General features: G+C 42.1%; 1 protein-coding gene across 35 annotated transcripts in view; it reads left to right on the forward strand.

Annotated features, from left to right (window-relative positions):
- PTBP3 (polypyrimidine tract binding protein 3) overlaps positions 1-26278 on the forward strand; it is a 161300-nt gene that overhangs the window by 24090 nt on the left and 110932 nt on the right. For 2 of the 35 annotated variants that reach the window (XM_063787234.1, XM_063787231.1), the window contains exon 2: positions 25390-25423. The exons of 4 other annotated variants lie outside the window; for them this stretch is intronic. Coding sequence is in view for 7 of the 31 variants with exons in the window: in XM_063787229.1 (XP_063643299.1) it covers positions 22907-22968; positions 25390-25423 (96 nt within the window). In the remaining 24 variants the exon portion in view is untranslated. 35 annotated transcript variants of the gene reach the window in all.

Here is a 26278-nt window from a genome sequence, read left to right on the forward strand (position 1 = left end):
GTGAGCCCAAGCCGGATAGATGGCTTGAGTCCAGGAGTTTGAGACTGCCTGGCCAACGCGAAACCCTGTCTCTACAAAAAAATACAAAAATTAGCCAGGCGCGGTGGCGCATGCCTGTAATCACAACTACTCAGGAGGCTGAGGATTGCTTGAACCCAGGAGGTCAAGCCTGCAGTGAGCTGTGATCACGCCACTGCACTCCAGCTTGGGCAACTCCCCGACACCCACCCCCTACAAAAAAAAAGAAAAAGAAAAAGAGTTCTTAGCCATTTTGTAATCTTAAGAATGATGAAAGCCATATGCTTATGTAATGGAACCAAAAGAAGACTGGTCTTTGATGAACTTGAAATGGAGTGTCATATCAGCCCTGAAACCACTACTTCTGAACTTCCTTCGCATGAGAAATACATTTGTATCTAGTTTATCTTGTTACTGAGTTTTCTGTTGTATGCAGCTGGACCTAACTCTTAAATGATACTCAGTCTGAAGATAAAATTATCACAAGAATATAAACCATCTCAAAGGCCTTGAGCACACCCGGATCCCTACTATTGCCCCCTTGTCTTCACATCTGCATTTCTTTCTCAGAGCATTGATGCTGTTCAAATTTCCTTCTTCAACATTTCCTTTAATATCTCCCTCCTCCTTTCAGTAGATTCCAGGCCCCACTCACAGGGGTCGGTCTCATACCAGGATCCATCCTCTTTTCCCAAGCCAAGCATTTTCTCAGGTCTGAATTATTCATTTGATTTAAAATATGGCTCTAGCAAGAAAATCCACGGTGTGGGTAGTCCAAGTTCAGTTCCCTTGGAGATATTTCCACCTAATTCCTCCTGGTGCCCAGTAAATAACTATTATGTTAAACACACCCACATCTCCCAAAGACAGGCATTAATTCTGAGAAACGGTATTACACTGTGAGTACATGTACGTTTTCCACGCTGAGTAAGAGAAACATTTGACTCCTATAATCAATGTAACTTTACCCCTGCTCACTATCAAGATAGCATTTTATTTTGCAGAACAATGTCAGCTCTTTTTTATCTTCTAGTTTTCAGATTGTGCCTAACCAAGCATTTAAAAAAAATAAAAAGATGTTTGAAATTAGCTTAAAAATCAGGCCCCCAAATTGAGCTATCCATCTCTCTTTCTTGTCACTGCTTTGCTACACCAAGATCAAGCTTTGGAAATACCCCATGTATTTATTCTGTGCCAAATTAAATTTTTGTAGGTGTCATCCTCCTACTACCCTCTACTAAATTAAATTCTTGATTAAGGTCTCATACTCCCACTGCTCCAGAACAGAGGCAATATGAGGACTTATTATCCTCTGATACAAGTAATCCTCCACCCCCAGGGGGGTGGTGTGGAGAGGAGGTTTGCTTTTCCAGTTACATAAATAACATATTCTTCACAGAGCAGCTTTCCAGACTGTATTTTGTTGTTTTGTTTTGTTTTTCTGCTACTGACCTTTTGCTTGTTTGCCTGTTCAAGGCTGAACATTTGCCAGTGCCCTGTGGGATCATGTGCAGTGAAATATTTTTCAGAACCATATTGATACGGGAGAACAACAGCTTCACCCAGTTGTTTGGTAACCCAAGAGCTTTACCACTGACCTTGTGGGCTGTGGTTTGCTTTTTGCACAGGGCTATTATTTCCACTAAAGACAAATCAGGAAACATAAAACAGATATACCCTAACCAATCTATCTGGCTCCTTGTTGAACAGATATGTCAAAAGATTTAGAGGAGAGGTTTGAATTTGTGGCCAAAATGAAGGCTTTGTTGTAGTTGTAAAATAAAATGTATGGTTCCTATTAGTGATGTGGTCTCAGATACCCGAAAAGGAACTATTTTGTCCATTATAATAGCAATTACAATATTATAAGCATCTATATATATATATATATTTTTTTTTTTAATGACAGAGTCTTGTTCTGTCACCCAGGCTGGAGTGCAGTGGCGTGATCTTGGCTCACTAAAACCTCTACCTCCTGGGTTCAAGTGATTCTCCTGCCTCAGCCTCCCGATTAGCTGGGATTACAGGCGCCAGCCACCACGCCTGGCTAATTTTTTTGTATTTTTGGCAGAGATGGGGTTTCACCATGTTGGCCAGGCTGGTCTCCAACTCCTGACCTCGGGTGATCCGCCCGCCTCAGCCTCCCAAAGAGCATCTATATTATATTTATTTACTTCAAATATCTGTAGACAAATAGAATGTCAAGACAGGAAAAGTAAATCAACTCTATTAGCACAGAAGGCTAACTTCAGGTCAGGGAGCAAGAGTTATACATAACAGGTTAAGTGGAAAAGAGGGGAAAACAAAGGAAAAGAGGCCAGGCGCGGTGGCTCACGCCTGTAATCCCAGCACTTTGGGAGGCCGAGGTGGGTGGATCACCTGAGGTCACGAGTTTGAGACAAGCCTGGCCAACATGGTGAAACCCCGCCTCTACAAAAACTACAAAAAAAAGGAAAAGAAAGAGAGTTGTCCCTTTTTCTCTGCTACCTTACTCACAGCTGTCTCTTTCACCTTCACTTCTTTGAAAAGATTAGGGTAACTCACAAGCTAGTGAACTGGTTTGGACTAGGTAAGTTAGGGGAGAATCATGTTACAGGCTGGTGAAAGGAGAGAATCCATGGCTATTTGAGAAGAGTGAAAATATTTTAATGAAAGCCATCAGCTGGGCGCAGTGGCTCACGCCTGTAGTCCCAGCACTTTGGGAAGCCAAGGTGGGTGGATCACTCGAGGTCAGGAGTTTGAGACCAGCCTGGCCAACATGGTGAAACCCTGTCTCCACTAAAAATACAAAAATTAACCAGGCGTGGTGGCAGGCACCTGTAATCCCAGCTACTCAGGAGGCTGAAGCAGGAGAATCGCTTGAACCCGGGAGGTGGACATTGCAGTGAGCCAAGATCACACCACTGCACTCCAGCCTGGGAAAGAGCGCAAGACTCTGTCTCAAAAAAAAAAAAGAAAAAAAAGAAAGTCATTAATTGGTACTTAACTTCAAAGGAAGATGGCAGTCTAGGAAAATACACAAAAAAATGAACCAGAACCAAAAAAGAAATTTCAACTATAGTCAAACTATGCAACTGACATGACCCATTACAGACTATGAAGAATAACTTCAATTTGTACCCAAATCAAGGAAAGCGGTGAGATTTGACAAGCATTTCCTCCAAATAGTCACTCCGTGCCATTTTTAATGAGTAAACGAGATGTTCCTGAAGGCCCAGAAGCAATTTGAAATGTGAAGAAATAAGAACTGGGACCTAGGTGCACCACGGAAAAATTAAGAAATACACCCTGGGGTTCATTTTCAGACATTAAGGAAGGTAGGACTGAAGAAGAGAAGATGTGTCTTGCATTTTTATTTATTTTCAGGACTCAGTTTGCTGACCCATGACTGAAAATTGGGAAGTGAAGGGAGGCTGAAGGGTTAACAGTGACCTGCAAGGCAGACCTGCAACCGTTGACCAAAGTAAACTGAGCAGAGTAAATAAGCACTAGAAGATTAAAATCCTATGACAGGCCAGACCTCCTGACACTCTCAAACTAAAAAAAAAATTAAAAGACTGTAAAACCTTAATTCCAGTAACAATGAGAACTCCTAATACCTAGATTTTACTTTCAAATACTGTACTTTAATAAAAGGAACCAGGCAGGGTACAGTGGCACATCTGTGATCTCAGCACTTTGGGAAGTCAAGGTGGGAGTATTGCTTGAGCCCAGGAGTTGGAGACCAGCCTGGGCAACATGGTGAGACCCTTTCTCTACAAAAAAATATTTAAAAACTAGCTGGGAGTGGTGGCAGCTGCCTGTAGTCCCAGCTACTCAGGAGGCTGAGACAAGAGGATCACTTGAGCCTTGGAGGTTGAGGCTGTGGGATAACAGAGTGAGACTCTGTCTTGGGAAAAAAAAAAAAAAAAGGAACTAGAGTTCCTTGAGAAATGGCTGATTCTAGGACTGAGGTAGTAAATGTACATGATGAGCCTGGAGCATCTTGTTGTGCCATAAAGTAAGAAAGTGCTCAAAAAACAAAACCAAAAAACCCCCACATTGATGAGGGGTATGTCAAAGGAGCACATAGGTCAACTGTAAGAGCTCCCAATGGCCAAAGCTGGAATAATTTGGGCAACAAAATGAAATGATGTTGAATTATAATCAAAGTATAAAATAAATAAATATTCATGAGTCCATACTGATATAATTAAATGATTGAACATATAAGTAAATGAGGGAGAATGACCAATCATCTGTACAGAAGAATTCTAAATAATTTATGTAAACACTGCTTACTCAAGGAAGTAGAGCATAGCTCCCCATTCCTTAAGTGTGGGCTGTGCATAATGACTTCTTTCCAAAGAGTACAATATGGAAAGGCAAGGAAAGATAACTTTAGAGTGAAGAAAATTGACAGACTACCTCAGTCAGATGATCAAGGTCAACATTAACCATCATGAGTCATGTTAACAATAGGACCCCTGATATGACGTCAATGGCACTTTATCTCTGTAGTCTTTCTCCCAAAAACATATAACCCTGGTCTAATCATGAGAAAAACAAGTTCCACTTGAAGGACATTCCATAAAATACTTGAGCAGTACGCCTTAAAACTGTGAAGGTCATCACAAACGAGGAAAGTGAGAAATTGTCACAGCCAAGAGGACATGATAGCTTAATGTAATATGGTATCTTGGAGGGGATCCTGGAACATAAATATAATACTAGGTAAAAATGAATCCAATCTTAATAAAGTATGGACTTTAATTAATAACAATAAATTAAGAATTACTTGGGCCAGGCACGGTGGCTCATGCCTGTAATCCCAGCACTTTGGGAGGCTGAGGCAGGTAGATCACTTGAGGTCAGGAGTTCTAGACCAGGCTGGCCAACATGGTACTAAAAATACAAAAATTAGCTGGGCGTGGTGGCGGGTGCCTGTAATCCCAGCTACTCGGGAGGCAGGGGCAGGAGAATCACTTGAACCAAGGAGGCGGAGGTTGCAGTGAGCTAAGATTGTGCCACTGCACTCCAGCCTGGGCAACAGAGTGAGACTTCGTCTCAGGAAAAAAGAAAAACAAGGAAAGAAGAATTATTTGAGTGCAACCTCATCAGAGACTCTGAGCTATTTCTGAACTTCTGACCTAAAGACAGTGTGAGATAATGTTTGTTGTTTATGCCAAAAGAGAGAGGGAGACAGAGTGTGAGAGAGAATTAACAACAACATATTAAGAAAAGAAGAGAAATTTCTTTTCTGGTTCTGGTTCATTTTTTATTTTCCTAGACTACCATCTTCCCCGGAAATTTTGTAACAATTAATGATTTTTATTAAAATATTTCCACTCTTCTCAATGACATATCAGTATTGGTTTATTAACAAATGTACTCTACTAATGTTAAGATGTTAATAGCAAAAATTGGGTACTGGGCGTGGAAGAATGCTCTGTACTATCACAATGTTTCCATAAATCTAAAATTGCTATAAAAAATAAAGTTTATTTTAAAAATTTTAAAATCTTTTTTCTTATTTATTTATTTTTGTACATGAATAAGTTCTTTAGTGGTGATCTGTGAGATTTTGAGGCACCCATTATCCGAGCAGTGTACACTGAACCCAATGTGTAGTCTTTTATCCCTCACCCCCATTCCACACTTTACCCCCCGAGTCCCCAAAGTCCATTGTATCATTCTTATGCTTTTGCATCCTCATAGCTTAGCTCCCACTTATGAGTAAGAACATAGGATGTTTGGATTTCCACTCCTGAGTTATTTCACTTAGAATAATGGTCTTCAATTTAGAAATTTAAAAATCTTTAAATGGTACATAAATTAAAAAAAAAAAACAGCTGAAGAAAACACACTCATATTCTCTACACTTTCATAAAACACAGGCCACTTCTGTGACCAGATGTGTGGGGGTTTTTCCCCACAGACAAACAATTCTCCAACAGGCAATTTCCAACTGGGTGTCCTGTAATTCAACTGAATTCTTTTTTTTTTTTTTTTTTTTTTGAGACAGAGTCTCACTCTGTCACCCAGGCTGGAGTGCAGTGGCGCAATCTCGGTTCACCGCAAACTTCATCTCCCAGATTCAAGCGATTCTCGTGCCTCAGCCTGCCAAGTAGCTGGGATTACAGGCGCCCGCCACCACACCTGGCTAATTGTTGTATTTTTAGTAGAGACAGGGTTTCACCATGTTGTCCAGGCTGGTCCTGAACTCCTGACCTCAGGTGATCCACCTGCCTCAGCCTCCCAAAGTGCTGGGATTACTAGTGTGAGCCACCGCGCCTGGTAAATTGCACACTATATGTAGAGATAGTGTCAAATTCCACAGGTTAAGGGTTCAAGTCCCATAACACAGCCCTGTTTGAGACACCGATCGCAAGTCCCTATGCTTCTGACCAACTGGTTATAATAATTGGGGGGTTCCTGTGATTCCCTCTTCAGGTTAGATAGTTTGCTGGAATGGCTCACAGAATTCAGGAAAACACTTTACTTACATTTACCAGTTTATTATACGAACACAACTCAGGAACACTGGGATGGAAGAGATGCATAGGGCAAGATATGAGGAGTGGTGGTACAGAACTTCCATACCCTCTCTGGGCATGCCAACCTCCCAGCGCCTCCATATGTTTAGCAACCCGGAAGCTCATCAAATCTGATTGTTCAAGAGTTTTTATAGAGCTTAATATCCAGCCCCCTCCTTCCCTACTGACACCATACTGAGGCTACCTAGAGGATCTACCCTAAATCACCCTATTAGCATAAACCCAGAGGTTATGAAAGAGACTCGTGATAAATAACAAAAGACACTCCTCTCCTTCAGGAAATTCCCAGGGTTTTAGGAAGTCTGTGACAGGAACCAGGGACAAAGACTAAATATATTTCTTATACCACAACACCATTTTAAATAATTGAATGAATTTGGAAGAAAATAAGGGAAATCCCCTAAGGCAATATTCTCAACCCGTGAGTGGAGTTTGCTGCCCTGGAGATGTTTGCGAATGTCTGGAGACTTTTTTAGTTGTCACATCTGGGAGGGGGGGTGGTATTGTTAGCGGATCTGCAGCAACTCAATTCTTGCCTCCTCAGAAAAAAGGATTTGAAAGAAGGGCATAAGGCATAGGGAGAGACAGAGGCAAGTTTTAGAGCAGGAATGAAACGAAGTAAAGTACACTTGGAAGAGGGCCAAGCCGGGTACTTGAGAGATTCAGGTGTATGATTTGATCTTTGACTTGGGGTTTTATAAGTTGTGATGCTTCCGGGCGGTTGCCTCCGTTCTCCCCTGATTCTTCCTTTGCAGTGGGCTGTGCGCATGCGCAGTGGCTTGCTAACACTTGGGAGGGGCCACATGCACTGTGTGTTTACCGAACTTGTGCACATGCTCATCTGAGGCATTTTTTTCCCTTACCAGTTCATTGTTGGTAGAGAAGGGTCATCATATACCAGTTAAGCTCCGCCATTTTGTCTCTTAGTGCACATGCTCGAGGCCACTGGCCCAACTCCAGATATCTAATCGGGAAGCTGCTGATCACCAGTTTTAGGTGTTTTCTGTCTTTTGGGAAACTACCTTTTCCTGGCGCTGGCTGCGACCAATTATCATTTTAGAGAAATAATTTACTAACTGCCTGACCATCTGATGGCCGCCCGACATTCCTTGGACGGGACACCGTCTCCTGCCCTGCTCATGCCTGCCTAACTACCTACTCTAACAGTACTAGCATCTAGTGAATAGAGTCTAAATATGCAATAATACACTGTCTACTAAACATCCAATAATTCACTGGGAAGTCCCTCCCCTCCATGACAAAGAATTAAAAATGTCAGTGGTGCTGAGGTTGAGAAACCCTATTCTGAGGCATGAGGTCTTGGGACCTACGTCAGTGCTGACAAAAATAGGCTAAATTTTGTGGATATGTGTGTGCAGAATACTTGATACATTTCAAAATATGTGTAATATATATAAATTATGAGGCATAATAGTAAACACCTGTGAAACCAACAACCAGCTGAAGGACTAAAGATGATGAAATCCTGTGCTTCTCTTGATTCCATCTCCCTGCCTCCTCCCCTGAAGTAACCACTATCCTGAGTTTTGTATTACTCCCTTGTCATGTTTTATAAAATTGTGTGTCTATACATATGTATATGTATTTATGTATAGATACACATACACACACAATATATTGATGAGTTTTGCCTAGTTGTGCTTGATTATTAACATTATAAAAATGGTACAGTAGCTCACACCTGTAATCTCAGCACTTTGGGAGGCCAAGACAGGTGGATCACTTGAGCCCAAGAGTTCGAGAACAGCCTTGGCAACACGGCAGAACCCTGTTTCCACAAAAAAATACAAATATTAGCCAGGCGTGGTGGCACATGCCTGTAGTCCCAGCTACTGGGGAGGCTGAGGCGGGAGGATCATCTGAGCCCAGGGAGGTCAAGGCTGCAGTTAGCCATGATCATACCACTGCACTCCAGCCTGGGTGACAGAGTGAGACCCTGTCTCAAAAAAAAAAAAGGTATCCCAGTACATATAGTTTTAATTCAATATTTTGTTTTGATTTCTATATATCATTGCCTATGGTATTTTATTCATTTTCACTGTGATATAGTATTCCATTGTGTGAATATGCCACAATTTATTTGCCCATTTCTCTTGTTGATAGGCTTTTAGGTTATTTATATATTGCAATAAAATAGATAAATTAGGTTATTTATATATAGCATTAGGCTATTTATATATTGCATTACAACCAGTGATGCTATGAATATTTTTTCATACATCTTCTGGTGCACAAGGTTATATACATCTGGTGCTCTAGGTTATATACATCTAGGAGTATAATTGCTAAAGTGGCCTGTAATCCCAGCACTTTGGAAGGGTGAGGTGAGCAGATCACCTGAGGTCAGGAGTTCAAGACCAGCCTGGCCAACATGGCGAAACTCCATCTCTACTAAAAATACAAAAATTAACTGGGTGCGGTGGCACGCACCTGTAGTCCCAGCTACTCAGGAGGCTGAGGTGGGAGAATCACTTGAACCTGGGAGGCGAAGTGAGTTGAGAAAGTGCCACTGCGCTCCAGCCTGGGTGACAGAGCGAGAGACTCTGTCTCAGGAAAAAACAAACAAACATACAAGCAAAGAATTGCTAAAGTGTGTATGTCTCTAACCTTAAATTGAAATTGTGTTTAAGAACACCTTTTATATCCTAAAGTCATATAGTCTCCTAAACCATCTAAAACCTTAAAAGTTTTCCCTTTAATTTGTAAGTCATCTGGAGCTGCTCATTGTATATGGGTATGAGGTTGGTACCTGTATTTGGAATGAAGAAGAAAATAACTTCCATTTTTTTCCCCTAAATGCCTCCTGTGTCCTACATCAAGTTTTTATATTTGCCGGCCAGGTGTGGTGGCTCATGCCTGCAATCCCAGCACCTTGGGAGGCTGAGGCAGGTGGATCACCTGAGGTCAGGAGTTCGAGATTCACCTGGCCAACATGAAGAAATGCCGTCTCTACTAAAAATACAAAAATTAGCTGGGCATGGTGGCACGCACCTTTGTCCCAGCTACTCGGGAGGCTGAGGCAGGAGAATCGCTTGAACCCAAGAGACAAAGTTTGCAGCGAGCTGAGATCACGCCACTGCACTCCGGCCTGGGCCACAGAGCAAGACTTCGTTTCAGAAAAAAGGAAAAAAAAGAAAAAAGAAAAGAAAGATTTTATATTTGCCAAGGTCTCCTCACGCCTGTAATCCCAGCACTTTGGGAGGCCGAAAAGGGCGGATTACCTGAGATCAGGAGTTCAAGAGCAGCCTGGCCAACATGGCGAAACCCCGTCTCTACTTAAAAAATACAAAAATTAGCTGGGTATGATGGCGGGCGCCTATACTCCCAGCTACTTGGGAGGCTGAGGCAGGGAGAATTGCTTGAACCTGGGAGGTGGAGGTTACAGTGAGCCGAGATCATGCCACTGTACTCCAGCCTGGGCAACAGAGCGAGACTCTGTCTCAAACAGAAAAAAAAAAAAGAAAATTTGTCTATTCCTGTGGCAATACTACATTTTTTCTTGATTATTTGACTTCATGATATACAAATTTTAATATTAGATAGAGCTAGTCCCCACATTATTATTCTTTAAGACTGTCTTAGCTATTCTAGAAGTCATTTATTTTTAATTTTTATATTTAAATTTACCTTTTTTTGGCCAGGAGTTGTGGCTTACGCCTGTAATCCCAACATTTTGGGAGGCCAATGTGGGCGGATCGCTTGAGGTCTGGAGTTCAAAACCAGTCTGGCCAAATGGTAAAACCCCAACTCTACTGAAAAAAAAAATACAAAAATTAGCTGGGCATGGTGGTGTGCTCCTGCAGTCCCAGCTACTGAGGAGGCTGAGGCACAAGAATCACCTGAACCCAGGGGGTGGAGGCTGCAGTGAGCCGAGATCACTCCACTGCACTCCAGCCTGGGTGACAGAGTGAGACTCTGATCTCAAAAAAAAAAAAATTTTTTTCCTTTTTTTTTTTTTTTTTTTTTTTTTTAGAGATGGGGTTCTTACTCTGTCTCTCAGGCTGAAGTACAATGGCACACAATCACAACTCGCTGTCACCTGGAACTCTTTGGGCTCAAGTAATCCTTCTGCCTCAGCCTCCCAAGGAGTAGCTGGTGGGACTACATGTGTGTGCCACCATGCTTAGCTCATTTAAGTTTACCATTTTAACCATTTTAAAGTATATAGCTCTGTGGCAGTGGTATTATTTTTATTATTATTATTATTATTGCTGTGCAATGGTGCCATCTCGGCTCACCGCAACCTCCGCCTTCCCAGTTTAAGCAATTCTCCTGCCTCAGCCTCCTGAGTAGTCGGGACTACAGGTATGTGCCACCACACCCAGCTAATTTTGTATTTTTAGTAGAGATGGGGTTTCTCCATGTTGGTCATGCTGGTCTCAAACTCCCGACCTCAGGTGATCCACCCGCCTCGGCCTCCCAAAGTGTGGAATTACAGGTGTGAGCCACCGTGCCCGGCCAGCCATTTTTAAATAATATTTTCTAATTGTTTTTATGGTATATAGAAATGCAACTAATTTTCATATGTTAATCTTATACCCAGACTTCTTATTAAACTCTCTCATTAATTTTTTTCTTTTGCATTAATTTTAAAACTTTTGATATACTTTTGAATTTTCTACATAGATAATCATATCAGCTGCAAATAATGACAACTTATTTTTCCTTTCCAATATTCATATTGTCTTAGCAGGTTTTCTGTTGCTATAACTGAATACCTGAGACTGGATAATTTATAAAGAAAAGAGATTTATTTAGCTTGCAGTTCTGGAGGCTGGGAAGTCAAAGACTGGACAGCTGCATCTGGTGGGGGCCTTGTGCTCCTTTATAGCATGGCAGAAAAGGGAAGGAATTATGTGGCAAGAGAGGAAGCAAAAGAGAGCCAAAGAGGCCCAATTTGCTTTATAACAACCTGTTCTTGTGATAACTAATGGATTCATGAGTATTAATTGGCTACAACAAGAATGGCATTAATTCCCCCTAATGACCTAATCACCCCCTAAAGGTCCCTATCTCCCAACACTGCCACAATGATAATCAAATTTCAACATGAGTTTCAGAGAGGACAAATACTATTTAAACTGTAGCATATATATTTTATTTCTGTTTCTTGTCTTACTGCACAAGAACTAAGGTATAATACTTAATAGAAGCTTAAACAAAAGGCCCAAAACATAAATAAAAAAAGATTGATAAATTTTACCTTTTAAAATTAAAATGAAAAGTTTTTGTTTATCAGAAGACACCATAAAGAAAAGCAAAAGAGAAGCAACATACTGGATGAAGAACTGTCTGCAAATATTGTCAGAAAAAAAAAATGTGTGTGTGTAACTCCTGCAAACCAATAAGTAAAGAATGTATAGTCAAATATGAAAAAAAATGGGTAAAATATATGAACAGGTACTTTACTGAAGGAGATTTACCAATGAATGTCCAATAACATGCGAAATGAAATTCAATTGCATTAATGAAATGAAATGAAAAATGAGGGCATGTAAGATTTTTTCTTTTTTTTTTTTTTGAGATAGAGTCTTGCTCTGTTGCCCAGGCTGGGGTGCAATGGCCTGGTCTCAGCTCACTGCAAACTCCGCCTCCTGGGTTCAAGTGATTTTCCCTGCCTCAGCCTCCCAAGTAGCTGGGATTACAGGTGCCACCACCACACCCAGCTTATTTTTTGTATTTTTAGTAGAGACGGGGTTTCACTATGTTGGCCAGGCTGTTCTCAAACTCCTGGCCTCAGGTGATCTGCCCACCTCGGCCTCCCAAAATGCTGGGATTACAGGTGAGAGCCACCACGCCCAGCCGCATGTAAGATATTTTAAACTGACTGCTTGACAAAATTTTTAAAGTTGGATAATACCAGTTGAGGATATGAGCTAACGCTTGTAGTGGTAGTGAAAACTGGTAAAAAGCACTTTGAACTAAAAATACAAAAATTAGCCGGGTGTGGTGGCAGGCACCTGTAATCCCAGCTACTGGGGAGGCTGAGGCAGGAGAACCACTTGAACCCGGGAGGCAGAGGCTGCAGTGAGCTGAGATCACACCATTGCACTCCAGCCTGGGTGACGAGAGCGAAACTCAGTCTCAAAAAAAAAAAATTGTTCAGAGTGTATCTGAATAACCACTGTCCAGATTCCCCTAATGTTAACATTTTGCGTGCAAGTAACTTTTTTACTTTCTGTCCTCAAAATGAGCCTCAAGATACTCTAGGCTCATCCTGCATTTTCCCCGATCCAGCCCTGGAACCAACAACTTCTCTGAGGAGTCTTGGTTCCTTTTTTATCAGCCAATGGTATCTAGAAACTAAGATATGGGCAATGCTGGGCATGGTGGTGCACACCTGCAGTCCCAGCTACTCAGGAGACTGAGGTGGGAGAATTACTTGAGCATGGGAGTTTGAGTTCAGTCTGGGCAACACAGTGAGACTGCCCGCCCCCGCCCCCACAAAAAAAGTTACTGTGATGTCATTGTTTGGTCCTTGATCCTCTCAATAGGTAGAACTTGTAAACAAAAGTATATATATCAGCCCATGCCTACACATTTATTTTTAATCTCTCTCTTTTTTCTTCTTCTTCTTCTTCTTTGTTTTTCTTTCTTGAGACGGAGTCTCGCTCTGTCGCCCAGGCAGGAGTGCAATGGTGCAATCTCGGCTCACTGCAACCTCTGCCTCCTGGGTTCAAGTGATTCTTCTGCCTCTGCCTCCTGAGTAGCTGAGATTACAGGTGTGTGCCACCATGCTCGACTACTTTTTGTATATTTAGCAGAGATGGGTTTCACCATGTTGGCCAGGCTGGTCTCGAACTCCTGACCTCAAGTGATCCGCCCACTTCGGCCTCCCAAAGTGTTGGGATTACAGGCGTGAGCCACTGTGTCCAGTCTATCCTCTTATATTATATGTTATAGAGTATATTCAGGCTTCTGTGAAGACGACTGTGTTAGTCAGTGTTCTCTAGAGAGACAGAACCAATGGGATACACACACACGCAGAGACATATGAGAAGAGACTTACGGAGGCCAAGTTCCATGATAGGCCATCGGCAAGCTGGAGAACCCAAGAAGCCAGTAATACGGCTCTGTCTAAGTCCAAATCCAAAGGCCTGAGAAACTAGAAGGCTGCTGGTGCAAGTCCTGGAGTCCAAAGGCTGGAGAACTTGGAGTTCTTATGTCTAAGGGCAGGAAAAGAACAGTGTCCCAGCTCCAGAAGAGAGAAAACTTGCCTTTCCTCTGCCTTTTTTTTCTATCCAGGCCCTCAGCCAATTGGATGATGCCCACCCACATTGGGTGAGGGCAGATCTTCCTCATTCAGTCCACTGATGCAAATGCCAATCTCTTCCAGAAACACCCTCACAGCACACCCAGAAATAATGCCTTACCAGCTATCTTGTTGTCTCTTAAAGCAGGCAAGTTGACACCTAAAATTAGCCATCACAGGGACCTAGTCATTCTAAAGGAATTCAGGGAAAACAAACCAAACCAAATGTGGATATTTAGCAGAACTATGTAAAGGATTTTGTGAAGTTTCTGAGAGAAAGCATACCTTACTTGATGGCTATCTACTTATTGGAGTCACTTCACAGTCACTTCCCACTTCACCATCCCCACCAAGTAATTGAAAGATGAAACAAGAATATAAACCATTGATATCTAGCCCTACAAGTGACTTAAAAACAAAAACAAAAAAAATCAATAACGCACAGAAAAGCTGAGATGAGATTTGTGAGCCCTCAACTCACACTATTCTTTAGTAAGCTGCAGATCAAAGTAGTACTGCCATCATTCAAAACAAAAACAAAAACAAAAACAACAACACACACACACACACACCCCCAACGAAAAACAAAAACACTTTTCTTGCCGGATACAAACAAGGGAAAAAAATTCTACCAGAGGCCAGGCATGGTGGCTCATGCCTGTAATCCCAGCACTTCAAGAGGCCGAGGCAGGCGGATCACTGGAGGTCAGGAGTTCGAGACTAGCCTGGCCAACATGGTGAAACACCATCTCTACTAAAAATACAAAAATTAGCCAGGCATGGTGGTGTGCACCTGTAATCCCAGCTACTCGGGAGGCTGAGGCAGGAGAATCACTTGAACCCAGGAGGTGGAGGTTGCAGTGGGCCAAGCTCACACCACTGCACTCTAGTCTGGGCGACAGAGACAGACCCTGACTCAACAAACAAAACAAAACAAATTCTAGCAGAGATCTTGCCAAAAACAAAAACAAAAAACCCCACAAGAAATCCAAACCAAAACAAAAACACCCAAATGAAGTAGAAGAATATAATATGTAAAAACATGAAAATTACACTTTTAAAGAGGAACAAAAACGGATAAGAAGAAAACATTAGACAAAATACTTCTTTATCCTCTTTGGATAATTAAATATGGAGTCCATGAAACAAGAGATTTTATTTTATTTTTTATTTTTATTAATTTTTTTTGAGACAGAGTTTCGCTCTTGTTGCCCAAGCGGGAGTGCAATGGCGCGATCTCGGCTCACCGCAACCTCCGCCTCCCGGGTTCAAACAATTCTGCCTCAGCCTCCTGAGTAGCTGAGATTACAGGCATGCACCACTACGCCCAGCTAATTTTGTGCTTTTAGTAGAGACGGGGTTTCTCCATGTTGAGGCTGGTCTCAAACTCCTGACCTCAGGTGATCCACCCGCCTCAGCCTCCCAAAGTGCTGGGATTACAGGCGTGAGCCACTGCGCCCGGCCCTAAACAAGAGATTTTAAAACATAGATAAGACAATAACATGACATTTTAAAAAAGCTGGCAGAACAAATGAAAGAGAAGAGGAGAAAACAAAATTATTATGTTATTTAAAAACACGTTAAAATAGCAAGGAATCAAACTAATACTGCAGAAATCTGAACTATGATTGGAGAGAATAGACTTGAGAAAATCATAAAATATTAAGAAAAAAACAAACACATGACATTAAAGAAAAATATGTAATAGAATGAAGATCTAATAAATAACGAATTGGTAATGCTGAGGAAGAATATAGGGCAAATTTACCAGAAATACAAATTTAGTATTAATACAATAAACAGTTTCGGAAACAAAAGGAAGATTGTCTTTGCAAGGCACAACCTGTTTCACATGTTCAATTAATAAAATATTGGCTGCCTATTATGTAGTAGGCATTGTTCTGGTTGCTAAGAACACACCAGCAAAAATTAGCCAGGTGTGGTGGTGGAACATGCCTACAGTTTCCGCTACTCAGGAGGCTTAGGTGGGAGGATCACCTGAGCCTGGAAGGTTGAGGCTGCAGTGAGCCACGATTGCACCACTGCACTCCAGCCTGGGTGACAGAGCGATACCCTGTCTCAAGAAAATAAATAAATAAAAAATAAACATGTTTAAATAAATATGAATTTTTATAACATTTAGTGTCATGGTTATAATCCTGATAGAAATTTATATCATTTAAAAATTGGGCTGGGCAGGCAGGGCATGGTGTCTGACACCTGTAATCCCAGTACTTTGGGAGGCTGAGGCGGGCAGATCACCTGATAAGTTAGGAGTTGGAAACCAGCCTGGCCAACGTGGCAAAATCCCATTTCTACCAAAAATACAAAAATTAGCTGGGTGTGGTGGGGTGTGCCTGTAATCCCAGCTACTTGGGAGGCTGAGGCAGGAGAATCGCTTGAACCTGGGAGGTAGAGGTTGCAGTGAGCCGAGATCATTCCACTGCACAGCAACCTGGGTGACAGAGCGAGACTGTCTCAAAAGAAAAAAAAAAGAGTGAAAAGAAAAAAAATAAAAATGGCAAGTAAATAAAGGTAAAGAAAAAAAATAACAACAATCCAAGAGATTTACTTCTAAGTGGGGTCTGGGAGACTTCTAGGTTAAGAAATTCATCCTCAGGGTACAGAGTGGGGGACAACAGTTTTAAGGACAAAAAGAAGTCAATGTTAAAGGGCAATGATGATTCTTAGATCACTGTAGTGATTATCACTCAGATTTTCTTAGCCCCTTAGGATTCATGCCTGTATCTTTTTTTTTTTTTTTTTTTTTTTTTGAGACAGAGTCTTGCTGTGTCAGGCAGACTGGAGTGCAGTGTCACGATCTCAGCTCACTGCAGCCTCAACTTCCTGGGCTCAGGTGATCCTCGCACCTCAGCCTCCTGAGTAGCTGGGCCTACAGGCATGAGCCACCATGCCTGGCTAATTTTTTATATTTTTAGTAGAGACGGCATTTCGCCCTTGCCTAAATTTTAAAGGATGATTTTCTGTGAATTAAAATAAAAAAGGCTGTTTCATTAAAAATTCTGGGAGACACTGGAACCTAGGTGATATAGTATGACAAAAAACAGGGAGAGGAATACTCCCCTTTTCAGAAAAGTGCTCCAGAAAGCCCAATGCAACTTTGGCATGGGCTGGCAAATTATACTACAGGACAGTGACAAGGGACAGCACCTTCAGCATAGACATGAGTCCTCTGTGCCAGGCACTGGCCATATTAAGAACTTCATGTGGAGATGATTACATCAGGGCCAGGCATGGGATGACAAAAATGGACGTGATTCATAGCTGCTGAGAAGTCAGTGAGCATGTAGGAGACACTTACATGCCGCCTCTTCAAATAGTTGGGAAGGACTTTGAAGAAAGGCTCATAATTCAACAGACTGGGCAGAGTCGGTCAGAGTCAGTGTGTGTCAGCTGTTATAACCTTATTTGACTACCAAGGTGATACAGCCTGAAAACTATAAATTATACTCACATGCCATTTTGCTTAAGCCTTTGATGTTTGTTATTGTTTAATTATTGAACAAATAACAACAAATATTAAGGGAACACTCAGCCAAGGTTTCTTTATTTTGAAATAATTGTAGATTCACAGGAAGTTTAAAAAATAAGTACAAAGAGGTCCTGTGTACCCTTCAACAAGTTTCCCCCAATAGTAACATCTTAGTAACTGTATTACACTATTAAAAGCAGCACACAGACACAGTGCAATCCATAACTTCTCTTCAGATTTTGTCACTTTTTCATGCATGTGTTTATCTAAAGTTCTATGCAATTTTATCATGTGTAGATTTGTATAACCACCCCATAATCAAGATACAGAACTGTTTTATTACCACAAATATCCCCGTTCTTACTCCCTTGTAGTCACAGTTGTCTCTATCCTCTTCCATCTGCTCCCACCCTCTTCCTAATCCTTGGTAACCACTAATCTGTTCTCCATCTCTATAATTTTGTCATTTTGAGGATGTTATAGAAATGGAATCATACAGCATGTAACCTTTTGAGATTGGCTTTTTTCATTTAGTATAATTTCAGATGTTTCTGTTTTGGGAAATGCAATGTTAATTATGATGATTTTGTATTTGTCATGGGATAGAATGATATTAAAATGTCCAGCTTCCTAGATTCACCTAATAGCTGGTATTATTTCTGACTTATTTGGCATCTTTGTATTATTTTATATATTAAGAAGTCTTACCTGTAAACAGAAATAGGGTTATGTTGGTTAAATGTTAACTAACCACTGCCTACCGGAATGCCTTAAGGCAAGTGTTCAAAGGTTACATGTTGTCCAAAGATAATCGTGATGGGGGTGGTGTCTCTCATCAGAAAAAGGTGTGTCAGGGGAATTTCTTAGTCAAATCAGAACAAAAACACAAGAGAAAATGTTAGAAAAATTATAAACTAAATTATTTGTATCTGTCTTCCTTTTCAAAGCACAGAGCAATTAGCAAATAGAGAAAATGTAACTCTCTTCACTATCAAGAAGCCAGTATATAGAACCTATCAGTTTCAGGTCAAACCAGGTCATGTAGGTGATATCTGAGATATCTGATTCCAGAAACTTCTGTGGAGATGATAGAAAGCTGTGGCTCTTCCACGTCATGTAGGCTATGGGAACAGTTAGGTTTCTCAAAATGGTTCTTGAGGAGCTAAACTCTATGCTACCTACTATTTTTGAATCAAAGTGACTCACAAACCCATGGAGCTTAATCTATAAGTTCTTTGAATTGGCCAGGCACGGTGGCTCACGCCTGTAATCCCAGCACTTTGGGAGGCGGAGGCAAGCAGATCATTTGAGGCCAGGAGTTTGAGACCAGCCTGGCCAACACAGTGAAACCCCATCTCTATGAAAAATACAAAAATTGGCTAGGTGTGGTGGTGCACGCTTCCAATCCCAGCTACCAGGGAGGCTAAGGCAGGAGAATTGCTTGAACCTGGGAGGCAGAGGTTGCAGTGAGCTGAGATCGCGCTACTGCACTCCAGCCTGGGTGAGAGAGCAAGCCTCTGATTCCAAACAAACAAACAAACAAACAAAAAGTTCTTTGAATTTAGAACCAAGGGGCAGGGGAAAGAGTTAAGGCTTCACCTTTTTTGTTGTAAACTGTTTTCTGTTTTCTTATATCTAGGCTTCTGTTGTAAAGCTGGACATTGAGTATTTAGGAAATGCCAAACAGTTTTGTTAATTTCAGTCAGGTGCACTGTTTTTACATTGCAGACTTCTCGGAATTATTGTTAGTATGAACAATAAATTTCGGACACACTTTATATTTACCTGTATTTATTGAGAGATGGGGTCTTCCTGTATTATTTTTTAATATTGAAATTTGGAATAGCAAAGATAGGGGTCACGCTCTGCTATTTTTTACTATTAAAATTTGTTAGCTTAAAGCATAGGGTAAGAGAGACATAACTTTAATAATTTATTTTTATTTTTATAAAAATATAGAGACAGGGTTTCACCATGTTGCCCAGGCTGGTCTCACACTGCTGAGCTCAAGCAATGCTGCCGCTTTGACCTCCCAAAGTGCTGTGATTACAGGTGTGAGCCACCATGCGCAGCCAAATTTTTTTTTTTTAAATAAAGAAACTGTAAATTGGTACAGCCTTTTTGGAATCATTTTCAAAAAATTTATCAAATTTGAATTTAAAGGCTATAAAGGCTTTATATAAAGGATTGTTGAATTATATAAAGGATATTAAGGCTTATATCCTTTGTTTCTCAATTCTACTTCTAGGGATCTATTCCTCAGATGTAATAATATGTGTGCAAAGATACTCATACATTCATGATATTTTCTGCAATAGTGTTAGTTATTTTGAATACTTGGAAACAACGTAATTTCCACTGTTTTGGAAAAGGTTAAATTATGAAATGAAATTATGAGGCTGGGCATAGTGGTTCACGCCTATAATCCCAGCACTTTGGGAGGCCGAGGTGGGTGGATCACTTGAGGTCAGGAGTTCAAGAGCAGCCTGGCCAACATGGTGAAACTCTGTCTCTACTAAAAATACAAAAATTAGCCAGGCAGGGTGGCAGGTGCCTGTAATCCCAGCTACTCCAGAGGCTGAGGCAGGGGAATTTCTTGAGCCTGGGAGGCAGAGGTTGCAGTGAGCCGAGATTGTGCCACTGCACTCCAGCCTGGAGTCTCACTTTGTCACACAGGGTGGAGTGCAGTGGTGTGATCTCGGCTCACTGCAACCTCTGCTTACTGGGTTGAGATTCTCCTGTCTCAACCTCCTGAGTAGCTGGGATTACAGGCGTGCACCACCAAGCCAGACTAATTTTCCTATTTTTAGTAGAGATGGGGGGTTTCACCATGTTGGCCAGGCTGGCTTCGAACTCCTGACCTTAAGTGATCCGCCCGCCTCGGCCTCCCAAAGTGCTGGGATTACAGGTGTGAGCCACCATGCCCAGCTATAATCCAGGATTTTTAGGTGAAAAAAAAAAAGAAAAAGAAAAATGGTAAAGGTCGCTGGGTGCGGTGGCTCACACCTGTAATCCCAGCACTTTGGGAGGCTGAGGTGGGTGGATCACAAGGTCAGGAGTTCTAGACCAGCCTGACCAACATGGTGAAACCCTGTCTCTACTAAAAACACAAAAACTAGCCAGGCGTGGTGGCGGGCGCCTGTAATCCCAGCTACTCAGGAGGCTGAGGCAGGAGAATCACTTGAACTCGGGAGGCAGAGGTTGCAGTGAGCTCAGATTGTGCCACTGCACTCCAGCCTGGGAGACAGAGCAAGACTCCGTCTCAAAAAAAAAACAAACAACAACAAAAAATAAGGTCTAGAAGGATGCACGCAGAATTGTTACAGTGGTAGTCATGGGCAGGGGGTGGTTTGGGAAGAAAAATATTAATGATAACTTTTCAATATTTTATAGTGCTTGAATTTTCCAAAATGAGCATTTATGCTGATATTACTTGTGTAGCTAAAAAAAGAGTTAAGGAAATTTCATCAACAGAATATATCCCAAATACAGTGATAGAAAGACTGCATCAGCTACTTATCTTGTTGATATTCTACATTTCCATCTGGCAATGTTTACAAATGCAACTTAATATTTAGATTTAATATAGAAAACAAAATATATTTGACATTTTGGAAGGGGACTGAGGTTAGATACAGGACTTTAAGAATTACCTCACCGAATTACTCTACCTATTTGAAAAGTTGTATGTCAAAAATATACATAAACGGACTGAAGAATCCATTCAACAGTGACGGCTGGAACCTGATTTTCTTGTGTATTCATGCAGTGCCCGGCACATAGTAGGTTAATACTGACTGAATGATGAATGAGTCCACAGTTTAGATCTTTTTAGCAGCACCTACTGATCTGAAAGCAGGAAATTAGCAAGGATAGATGTTTGAGGTTCTTGTTAGTTGCTTTTCAAATGACGAAGCCACAGGGAGGAGCCCCGCTCTTTTTTACTCAGTAGGTTAAGAATTTGGCTTAACAGTTTAGGGGGTTACATTTTGGTTATCTGTGAGTTGAAAAAGTACTCAATTTCACACTAAAAAGGGAAAAAAGCAAGCGTGTTGTCACTCGTTATATTATATATATACTTTTTGCTCAGACCAGAGGAAAGGGCTCTGGTGCAAACGTTTCCTGGTTGTGAAACTGTGAGCAAATCACTCTCTTTGTATATGTATTTTCATCTGAAAAAAGGGAATAATGAGTAAACTTTTAAAAAATGCTGGGAATATAGCCATTCCATGTTTGTACAATGAATTTTTCATATAAATTCAATACTAGACGGTTAGGTCGAAATGCACTCAGATACTTAAATTGTATACAAATTCCAGTCCGGGCAGCCTCTTTCACCTCATTCATCGTCCCAGCCACACCTATGGGGCTGGTGTCGGTCCCAGCGGTCGACTCCAGCGCCGGGCTGCCAGAGGCTGGTCCCTGGACGTGCCATCTACAGCCTCGCGCACCCGGGGCAATTCCACCTCGTTTCTGGGGTCCTCGTGGGACATTCCTGCCTACTCTTGGGAGTCAGGTCCCCAAAGCTTTTCCTGCCGGCAGAGGGAGGCATTCAAACCTGGCAGCCCGGGTCTGCGAAGCCGGAAGGCCCGCGGGGCCGCGGGAGGGCGGGCGGGGTGCGCGGCGGAGCGGGAAGCACAAGGCGCGCGCTCCCGCGAACGCAGGAGGGAGGCTGGGGGCGCGCGCGCGCGCCGGGCCGAGGGGCGGGGTCTTACAGCGACCGCGGGAAGAGGGCGCCCCAGAGCTGAGCCGGAGGCCGGCTGCCAGCGGGGCGAGGGTGGGCGCGAGCGCAGGGGCGGGCCCCGAGGGAGGGCGGGGACGGTGAGGGGGCGGGGTCGGGCTAGGCGGGGACGCGCTCGCGGGGTGGGGAAGGCGGGGGCGCGGCGGTGGCGGGAGCGTGCCCGGTCCCCGCCCCTGTTCCCACTCTCCTTCCACCTCGGACCGGCCGGGGCTCCGCAGAGCCAACGCTCGCTTGTCCCCGGAACCGCCCTGCTGCCGCCGCCTGCTTCCTCTGCTCGCGGTTAGCCCGTCAGTCCCTGCTCTGTGCGCGCCTCCATCTAGGCCATGGATGGGTAAGTACTAGGCGGCGCGGCGGCCGCACCGGGTTGCCCTGGCGCCGCTTCCACCCGGCTCTTCGCGGGACGCGTAAGGGCTGGGGAGCAGTGCGCGGCGCCGGCGGCCGGAGGAGCGGCCCCGGCCAAGCCCGACGGCGGGGCTTCCGGGCGTCTCGGTGGGGATCCCGGAATCGCGGAGGCGCCGTCCGCCGCAGGCTCTCCTTTCCCCACGCGGCGCCCCGGACACGTCCGCTGCTTCCTAGCCTTACTCGACACACCCGGGAGCAGAGGAAAGCCCGGTCCGGCCGCGGTGCCGAGGTCCGCCCTCCGCGCCCCAAGTCCGGGGAGCCCAGCTCGGCCTCCCGACACTTCCTCTCAGAAAATGGTGCGCGGCGCTGGGGGAGGCGGAGGCGGCGCGCGGGGCGGGCGTCCTCCTGCCGGGGGAGTTGCTGTTTACCGGCGAGGTGGGGCGAGCGGCCGACGGCGGGTGCACGCGTCGGTACACGTCTGGGCGGCGACCTGGTCGCAAGCCATGGTCCCACGCGGGGTCCCAGGGCCGCCGCGGGACTTGGCCGAGGTCTCCCGACTTGTGCTGTGAGATACGTTAACGCTTTCTCGACACCAGGGGTCTGGACTTAGTGACCATGGACGCTTCCCCCTCACCTTTCTCTCTCCCCAAGAAACTTAATGAATTATCTGCCCGTGTATGTAAAATATGATGTACGAGCGATTTTCGGGGGCATTTCAAATGCTCAAAAATTTAATGGGGGTCCGTGACCAAAATAAAAAGGTTTAGAGTCTATGTATATAAACTGTTCTCTGGGGACTCAGGGATATGGGGTGGGACTTGACATATTTTGGTAATTAAAGTAACAACTATGTTAGGATTTTGGTGAATTAATTGAAGGTTGTAGTATCTGTACCTACGGATTAAAAAAAAATCTCCAACTCGGTTTATTCCCATTATGTATTTGAGGTTTTTTTTAGCTTGTTACCTACTTTTGATGACAAGATTTCTGTGAGGTTGTGGAATATATGCAACTTGCTAGAACAGTAAAAGTCGTTCACATGTTGCCATATAGTTGATGATATGCTATTTGAAGAAGATGAAATCTTCCAACAGCTTTTGACCTCATTAGATTTCATTTATTTTAGTTTCACAATACTAAGTGTATATGACATTTCGGATTGATTCATTTGAATGCAGATTGCACACTGCTACAGACATCAAAGTGGAGTTTTAGATTTTATTCATGATTGTGATGTTCTTTATTTTTATTTGATTGAAGCTTTAAAAAATTTCTTAAAATTATAACTTTTTTGGGTACACAGTAGGTGTATATATTTTGGGGGGGAATTGAAGCTGTTTTTATTGTTTGAAGTTTCTTCGAGAACATTGTTGAAAACTTATTTCACATTACCTTATTCGGTTGCATTTTATATGTTGAAAAATTTTGTGGTCGTAAAGATTTGTGTCATACTAATATTTTGGTTCAGGCAGGCTGTGAATTTAGCATTTCATTATGTGTAGTTAATTGTCTGGAAGGTTTGACTTAAATAATGGAAGCAGGCTATTTTTTTGTGTCGTAAAATGTATAGTTATAATAAAGAGGACTCTTGAATTTTGCGTCTTTGCTGTTAAACTGTAGGATAACTGTGAAGTGCAAACTTACTTTTTGATAGTGTTTAAGAAGTTAACTCTCCCTTCACGCTATTTGTGGTTTTAAAGGTAGTAGTGGGTTTATTGGTTTGAATATGCAAGGCAGTTATACAGATACTGACTGGAAGGTAAGTTCATTTGGAAGTTCAAGTCGGAGCATGATTTGCCCTTTGTATCAGAACCAATAACCATAGTGTTACACAATCTTATTTTTTATGCAGCAAGCGTCCAGTTACTTATCACATTTAAATTTTAGACAAATGAATTTCAAGTTTCAGAAGTTTACAAGGAAAAATAAAAAATCTACGTGGTATTTTAAAAACAGTTTACATCATCTAGAGTCATTTATTCGTTGACTTTTATGAGGTAATGATGACATAGGTTATTAACAATATGTAGAATGTATTCGTAGCTTTCTTCTAGGAGATATGAAGAAAAACATTAATCGAAGACAGTTTCTTGGGGCTTAGAAGAGAAGAATTTTTGTATGGCAGGACTTTAAAGGGGATTTTCACACCCTGGTCTTAAGGGATGTGGTTTAAGAATACAGTGCATTTTTGCCTTCAGGAGACTAATTAAATTTCTACATTTTCCAACAGCCTGAAAAAGATCCTTTTTCCTTATTTGGGTAGTTAAAAAACAAACCACAAGCCACCAGTCAACATATCTTTCTAGTTCCTCCTCAAATCCCAACTGTCTCTCGTGCGTATATGTGTGTGTGTGTGTGTGTGTGTGTGTGTGTGTGTGTTCGTTTCCTCCTAAGAGATAATTTATACTTAAACACAGTTTTGACGTGATAGAATATTTTTAAAAAGCAAATCTTTGAAAATTTTGATGTCTGAAATGTGATGTTTGTATTTATTTTAGTTCTGAGAGACTGTCTTAACTATATTTTGGTGAGCAATTTTGGGTGGTAAATGCAGATTTGCAAGATGCCTTCTATTTCTGTAAAATCCAAGCACTGGTTTTGTTTCATTTAAAACCTCAGACACGATTATTCATGCCAGTGACTTAAAAGAACAAACTTTGGTGATTTTAAGTTTTGGGTTGGCTTCGTTAAATAGAGGTAAATGGATAAACACTCATTTTTATTGAAGTTTGACTATACTTTCCTAAATACTAAAAGATAACAGGATTTGTTTCTTGCATTGGTAGTAAGGATTTGCTTTTACACTCTGCTGTTGCTAGACTGTCTCATCATTTTTCTTTGTATTAATATTTCACAACTCATCACATTCTTATTTTATTATTTGTTATTATAATGCTTTTTCCCCTTTATTCTTACTATCTCTGTCTTTTAAAAACTTGTTCTCTAACTTTGTTTTCCATTTTCTCTTTTTACTTTTTCCATACAGTGTTGTTACAGATCTTATAACAGTCGGTTTGAAGGTAGGAATCTTTTACTATCCTTTCATATGCATTTTTATATCTTACTTTTGGCATATTTTCAGTCTCACCTGTTCATAAAATTATCTGCTTTATTGTGTAATAGTCTTTAATTTTTACTTAGCTCCAAAATAAGTAGACCTGAGGTAATTTTGGATTTTACGTATTTATAAGGAGGAACTATAGTATTATGTGTATAAAATGTGAACAAAAAATTTAGCCCGAAGTTTCACTTAAATTATCAGGATGCTTTTTGTTTGCTTTGTTTTAGCAGTTAAATGTAGCCTAGGCTTAGGCCGGGTGCGGTGGCTCACACCTGTAATCCCAGCAGTTTGGGAGGCTGAGAGGTGGGCGGGTTGCTTGAGCCCAGGAGTTTGAGACCAGCCTGGGCAACATAGTGAAACCCTATTTCTATTAAAAATAAAAATAAAAAAATTAGCCGGGCATGGTGGTGCGTGCCTGTAGTTCCAGCTACTTGGGAGGCTGAGGTGGGAGAATCACCTGAGCCCGGGAAGTCAAGGCTGCAGTGAGTGTGATCGTGTCACTGCACTCCAGCCTGGACAATGGGAGTGAGAAACTGTCTCAGGGGGAAAAAAAAAAAAAAGTGTAGCCTAGGCTCTGATTTATCTTCTTACCATGTCCTTTCTTATATCCTCTTTCATGGATGTGCTTATGAGAATAAGCAGCTGACACTTCTTTCTTCAGTGCCTACTATGTGTCAGGTGCTTTACATGTATTTTTACCAATCATAGCAATCCTTCAAGGTAGGTAATCAGTATTCCCATTTTAGAGGTGAAAAAATAGCTTTAGAAAGTTTGTGTCCAAGATGTGGTGCACTAGTGTTCAAACTCTTGTCTT

Source organism: Pan troglodytes, chromosome 11 (genome assembly GCF_028858775.2).
Source record: "Pan troglodytes isolate AG18354 chromosome 11, NHGRI_mPanTro3-v2.0_pri, whole genome shotgun sequence".
Classification (NCBI taxonomy): domain Eukaryota; kingdom Metazoa; phylum Chordata; class Mammalia; order Primates; family Hominidae; genus Pan; species Pan troglodytes.